The sequence below is a fragment of the Pipistrellus kuhlii genome, unplaced genomic scaffold (assembly GCF_014108245.1).
Source record: "Pipistrellus kuhlii isolate mPipKuh1 unplaced genomic scaffold, mPipKuh1.p scaffold_m20_p_8, whole genome shotgun sequence".
NCBI classification, from domain to species: Eukaryota; Metazoa; Chordata; class Mammalia; order Chiroptera; family Vespertilionidae; genus Pipistrellus; species Pipistrellus kuhlii.
This window is the reverse complement of record NW_023425584.1, coordinates 67,270,383-67,277,080: the sequence shown is the minus strand read 5'-3', so window position 1 is coordinate 67,277,080 and position 6,698 is coordinate 67,270,383. Positions and strand designations below refer to the sequence as shown.

Here is a 6,698-nt window from a genome sequence, read left to right as displayed (position 1 = left end):
CGGAGGGCGAAAAATCCTCCTCCCTATTCCCCACACCACCCCCAACGTGCTTTCATCCTTGCGTTCTGCGGGAGGGCAGCCAAGGAAGCGCTAAGAAGTCATCCTCTCCCCACCTTCTCCCTGGCGGGCCCCGCGCAGCCGCTCCTTTGCTCGCACATTCGGAGGCTTTCTGGGGTGCGGGGTGATGACCTCCGGGCGCAAGGTCGTGTTGTGTGGATGAGAAGGTCAGGAATGGGGAAAGGGGAGAAGGACAGACGGCTCCGGGGCCCGGCCCTCTCCCTCAGAGGCCAGGCCCGGAGCAGGGAGGACGCGGCGTCTAGGCCGAGGCCTGCGCTCGGCTCGGCTCGGCTCGGCTCGGCTCGGCAGCGCGGGGAGGGAGGACATTCATTCGAACAAGGCCTTTGGTTCGGCGCCTGCCTTTCTGAAGCCAAAGATGCACCCCGCCCTGACCGCCTCCCCCTATTCCTAACCCGGCTCCCTGGTCACGTCTAAAGTTTGTCGCCAGGTGTCTATGTGGCGCAGAGTGACCTTGGGGAAACGGAGATGCGCGGACTCTCCGGGGGCTGTCCTTGGTCCTTGCCCTTGGTGGCCCCGCGCCGAGGGCACCTTGCACCTCGTATCAGTCCGAAGCTTTGAGAAGTGATGGATGACCCAGGTCTTGGGGGCCCTACATTTCTTGATTGGGGCAAGAAAACCTTAACCAAAGCTGGAAAAATAGGAGCCAAGAAAGCAAGGGAAGCCAGCGCCTGTTCCTCTTCATCTTACTCAATTTAGATGTCTCAGGGCATTCGGAGAAAGAAAACAAAGGCTCATGCGCATTGGAAAGCCCGGCCACTGGGAAGCTGGGAGAGGGGACGTGGGCAGGGTGGGTGGCAAGGGCGAGCCGGGCACCCAACCCTGGCTCAGGGGCAGGACCCAAACACTCTGATCGCCACCGTGAACCGCTTAAAAAAAAAAAAATTTATACGAAGCAGCAAACTTAACTTCCTGAGAAAATATTGCTTTCTGGGTCCCATGGTGAAGAACTAAGTAAATTGGATTTTAATTTTAAATAAACCTCCCTCACTTTTGAGAGGGAAAGCCCTTTGTGATCCTGAGGTTTACTTTTTGAGCTTATGCAATGCATTGCAGCGTGACCCAGGTCGTTATCCTCTTCTTCTTCTTCTTTTTTTTTTTTTGTGGGGGGTAACATTTCCATTTTAAGACAAAAGAGGTTAAGAAAATGAACAGGTGAACCGATTGAGAATTGCTGACACTTCCTTTCTGACCTGGAACAGTCCTTGCTCTCGGGAGGGCCTGCTTTCTTTCCAGGCCATCTAAATTGGGAGCAGGTCTCCCAGGCCTCTGGCAGACCTGCATTCTGTGGCGCAGGACAGAGCACACTGGTCCCCATAAAGCCCATCTGAAGTCCTTTCTCCTTTCCTACGTCTACACTGGAGATGCAATGAAAGATTACATCTCTGTATTCGAAAATTGAAGTCAAATTGAGTAAGACTTGGCAAACACACCCAAAGAAAGCATTGTCGATTGGAAGGAAAAAAAAAATCTTTATTAGGTATCATCGTTCTCATAATTGTTATTATTGACATATTCATCGCCGTGAATCAGCCAGCCAAGCCTCACACACACGGGCTCCAGCACAGCCCTCAGCTGCTGTTGACTCATGGGGTTCTGAAACCACCCACAGGATAGGGGAGGAAGGGCGGCTCCATCTGTCCCGGGGAGAATGCTGTGCAGCTGCCCCCAGAGAACTCCATTCTCAGGTTGGAACAAGGGTTGGGGGTATTATGTAAGTTCAGTCGAGGGAAGGAGAAAATTTATTTCCCTGTGGAGACAGTATCAATGGTTGGATGGAGGTGTGTGTGTGTGTCCGTGTGTGGTTAAATGCTTTTCTGTTAATCTTAACAAGGGCTATGGTTATGAGGGGAAAAAAAGTATGTATGAATTGTGTGTGTGTATATATGAGCATCGGCCTGCTGAGAAATCACCGCTCTCCCAAACATTTCTCTAGCTAAGGTTCTTCATGCATCCACAGTTAACTGTCCACACATTTTACACCCCGTGACAGAATTGATAGAGGAATTTACCTTTGTCTCTTGATTAATTTTCTTTCTGCTTAAACAGAGATTTGGGCCATCTCTGGCAGGGAAAGAAGAACATTTCCATTTTTTTTTCTACTCTGATATATTTCTGAATTCATCTTTAAGTATCTGGTACATTCACCTTGAGGACCATAATGATGGTACTGTGTGTGAGCCAGTAGGGCCTTCTTAACGTATTGTCAGTAAACTGCCTCCGACATGTTCTATACTGAACAAACCATATACGTCCCTCTTCACTTAAATGGTAGGATATCATTAGGGGGGTTCAAATGTGTAAGGGGAAAGATGGCATTGAGAGTTAAATAAATGCCTTGAAAAAGCAGAGATCTTTGTCTCTTACGTAAATATCGCAGACAAATAGGCCCCCAATATAGGAGAAGGGAAGACGCCAGGACTGACCTTCACTCCAAAACCTCTATTTGGAAATCACAAAAGGGGCCTTGGAATTACACAGGGGGCAGAGTGGTACATTCGTCTCTGCCGGCCATTAAAGTCCCCACATAAAAACACATTGTGTAACGAGACCTGGTGAGCACAGGACAATCCTCACACACATTAAAGCTTTCTGAAGCAAGAGTTTACATAAGTCATAAAAATATGCCCCTCCCATTGCAGATTACCGGCAGCAGCAGGACCCTGGCCGCCTTGTCCATGGTGCCTGCGGTTTACGCTCTCACGGAGAAGTGTGTTAGGTTTCCATCTAAAAGGGACATTACTTGAGCAGGCACATCAGCAAAGGGCGCAGCCATGTCTGATGGAATTACGGGGAAGCAATTACGGAGACAAGGCTCCCTAATGTGGACAGCTGAGGGGCAAGCGGTTGGTCATCAGAGGCGAGCAGCCTCTCAGTGAGGACGGAGGGGAGAGGCCAGGGAATCTACACCCCAAGGAGGCACTGTTTGGAGGGCGGTCTATTTTGAAGGCAAGGCTGCCAGTGTCTCTTAGGACAGCCCTGGCTAAGGCTCAGGGGCCAGTGAAGCTGCTCTCTCTTCTGCCCTCCAGCTAAACTTGCCTTCTGGGGCTTGAGGAACAGCCCGCATACCCACAGTTTGCATGGTGTGAACCGCCAGCCTTCTCTGCAGGGGTGAGCAGTTTGCTGCACCTTTCTGCAGACCCAGAGAAGGTTCTGGAAATGTCTAGGTGGGGTCCGGCACACTTCACCTCACCAGACACCCTCTTAGAAGGGAAAAGGAAGAACCTAAGAAATAATAGTTACACAATGATTGGCACATAAATATTTGGGAGGAAATGAGGCTAGGATATCTTTGAATACGAATTTATTTAGTGGGTTAGGCTGAGGCTTTGGAGAGGAAAGAGCTCCTCTGTAAGCTACAGCTGAGCCTCTTCGGCCTTGATTACTGTGTAAGTAATCAAACGAAAATCCTAAGCATCCTTATGGCGGTGGCCTTGCAAAGACAGGCCTCTGCAGCTAAGGGCATGGAGGGGGGCAGGAGGGGAGGAAGCGGAGCAGCAGCCTTCCTGGGTAGGAAGATCCAGCTCTTGGCCTCCTTTCTCTGCAGGGACCTGCCCCTCCTCCATGTTCTCCACCAGAAAATTAATGCGTTTAGGTCTTGCCGCCCTCCATCTCAGATTGGGGGAGGGGGGTGTCACTGCAGAGCAGGAGATGGAATGGGGCTGTGTGAAGGGGTCCCTCGGACCAGCTGCTTTAGGTCTAGTGATGGGAAGGTCCCATTGGGGAAGCAGGTTCTGCAGAATGAAGGAGGGTTGACACTTTGCATTTCCTGATGGTTTCTTTCAAAAGTCTTTCCTCAGAGCCTCACTTGTACACATTCTGTTTTTCCTTCTGTTAGGATTTTAAAAGGAATGTCTCTCCCCTCCCCCTCCACTCGGGTACATGTAGGTTACTGCGCCTCTCCCTTCCTTCGCATCTCTTGGATCCCTGCCTAAAACTGCAATTACAGCCACAAGGAGGAAGTGAGATGCTCCCGAGAGCCCTGGGCATGCTTTCAGCCCTGATGGAGCCTGTGGACCCACCAGGAATTCGTTCCTTTCCCCCCACACCCCAATGACTTCCTTAAGCTAGCCAGGTGCCCACAGCTCTACAGCAAAAGGTGACAAACATCTCCCTCCGCCCTTCCCACTGGCTTCCTCCCTCCCCCAGACCTCAAGCCGAACAAAATATATCCGCAGTCTAAGCCCCAGCACAGCCGGCCAGTCTTCTGGATGCCAGATTATTATAATAATTATTTTTTAAAAGAGCAAACCAAAATCTCAGCCCGGGACAAAAACACAGCCGCGGAGAAAAGTGTCCACCCGCGTACAATGCCCCCCGAGCCTAGAGAGAAAAATATGCACACCGAAGCACTCCGCAATGCGCTCACAGGCACACCGCACCCCAATCTTCCCGCCCCGCCCCCTCCCGCCCGCCTTCGGTGCTTGCACAGATCTGCGGGCAGCTTCGGTTTCTCTCCCGAGTCCGTTCGCATCGCTAAGCCCCGGTCTGTCCCCCATCACACACCTCCCCGCGCCCAGGGCTCCGGCCGCCGGGAGCCCGGGCCCCCTCCAGCCTGAATCCGCAGCGCTGGGCTCTGCGGAGGGCGCCTCGGCTCCTCCGCGGCTCCTTCCTTGGCGGGTCCTCGCCGACCACGGCGCTCAGCCAGCCCCATTCTTGGCATTCACCGCGTGCCTTAATTGTATGGACATTTAAATCAAGGTCCGCTGTGAACACGGAGAGAGAGGCCATTCTCCTGAGGAAGGCGAGGAGGAAGGAAAGGCGAGGAGAAATAGAAGGGGGTGGGAAGAAGGTGGAATGGAAAAAACAAAAGACAAAAAACACAACACACACACACACACACACACACACAAACCAACAACCAGGGAAAAATAAGTAGAAAGCGGCGCGGTGCGTGCGCACTGACAGCGGGGGAGAGGGGTGGGTGGGGGCGGGGAGCGCCGGGAGGAAAGGACCACAGCATCCTCTCCGGCGCAGCTCCCCCAATCGCACAGACAATGAGATAACGGCGACGTCTTCCAGAGGCTCTTTGTTCTCCCCCATCCTTTCGGGTCCAGGCCTTTTTTTTTTTTTTTCCTGCAAAGCGGAGGGGGTGGAGGGTGTGAGTGGAAGTGGGAGACGAAGGAGTGCCACCCCCCGTGTTAATTACCCGGACCCCCCTCGCCCCTTCCCCACGCCTCCCCTGCAGCCCCAGACAATGAATAAACATCCACCCCACCTCGCCCCAGCGCGGCCAGCCCTACCCACCCATCTCGCCGTCACCTTGGCCTAGGAAACTGGACGGGGGGTTGGGAGGGTCAAGACCAGAGCAGGGGGACCAAGAGGGCAGCGGGGGCTGGACTGCGGCTGCCCCGGCCGGGCAACCACCGCCGCCCTTACCTCGCCGGCCGAGTCCTGGCACAGCCGGGCCGGGCGTGCGGCTGAGGGAGCCGCCGTGGTCCGCGGCAGGGATCCGGGGAGCCAGCCTTCCGGAACTCGCCTGCTGCAGTCCTCTCTCAGGTCCCAAGTGATGGAGGGGAAAGAGAGAAAGGAGAGAGGAGAGAGAGAGAGAGAGAGAGAGAGAGAGAGAGAGAGAGAGAGAGAGAGAGAGAAGAAGAAGAAGGAAGAAGAAGAAGAAGAAGAAGAAGAAGAAGAAGAGGAGGAGAAAAAAAAACCCATAAGAGCGAGGCCCATCTGGCCCCTCATCAGCTTTGTCAAGTCTTGCATACGCTAAAATGCTAATGACCTAGATAGCTCATGCAAAATGCAGCAGGGAGAGAGGAGGGAGGGAGGGAGGTAGGAGGGAGGAAGAGAAAGAGCGAGGGAGGGGCAGAGCTAGGGAGGAGACCGAGGGGGGGCAGGGAGAGAGGGAGAGGGGGGGAGAAGAGAGAGAGAGAGAGAGAGAGAGAGAATGAGAGATATATATATATATATATATATATATATATATATATATATATGTCTTGGAAACACCCCTGCCCCTCTCCCCACCCCATCCCAAACTGTCAGCGGGTTTTACCAGGTGAGGGGCGGGCGGAGACTTAAAAGGTCACTCGCATCTATTGCGGCTGCCTCCCCGGATCCAAAAAAAGGGAGCGGGCCGGAGGAGGAGAGCCCCCAAAGCCAAAGGGATAATAAGATATTATTCGAAGCCCCCCTCCCTGCCCTCCTCCACTTCTCCACTCTGTTTACACACACATCCCAACGCCTCCTGTGTGTACGCAGACATATCACATTTTCATCAATTTCTCAGCCGCCGTGACAGCCACCCGTAACCTCATCCCCAGCAAAACTCATATTGGACCTCCAAAAAGGGCTTTACCCCCTTCACCCCCTTTCTTTTTGCAGTCCGCTCTAACTGGCCCATCCCCTTTCGCCTCTCTCTCGCCCCTCTACTCCCTCAGCCCTCCAGACAACCTCTCCGGCTCCCACTTTTCCCTAAACCTTCTGCCCCCCGGTTTCTTCCCCAATACTTGGCTCTCCACAAGGGGAGTGGGAAAGCGAAGTGAAGTCTATTCGATCTCCCACAATCCAGCTCCCTTTTCCAGAAAAACAATCCCAACACCCCCCCTCCTCCCCCAACACTGGCACTGCCCAAGCAGACCAAAAGGACAGATAGAAGTCAATCTGAGTATACCCTCCGA

General features: G+C 53.3%; 1 protein-coding gene across 1 annotated transcript; it reads right to left on the bottom strand.

Annotated features, from left to right (window-relative positions):
- Positions 1-1,527: 1,527 nt before the first annotated feature.
- On the bottom strand, positions 1,528-5,954 carry LOC118711455. Its single transcript, XM_036424543.2, has 2 exons — positions 5,455-5,954; positions 1,528-5,151 (listed from the first exon to the last, which is right to left on the bottom strand). The coding sequence occupies exons 1-2, from the start codon at positions 5,779-5,781 to the stop codon at positions 4,552-4,554; spliced, it is 927 nt and encodes a 308-aa protein (XP_036280436.1). The 5' UTR covers positions 5,782-5,954; the 3' UTR covers positions 1,528-4,551.
- Between the last annotated feature and the right edge of the window lie 744 nt (positions 5,955-6,698).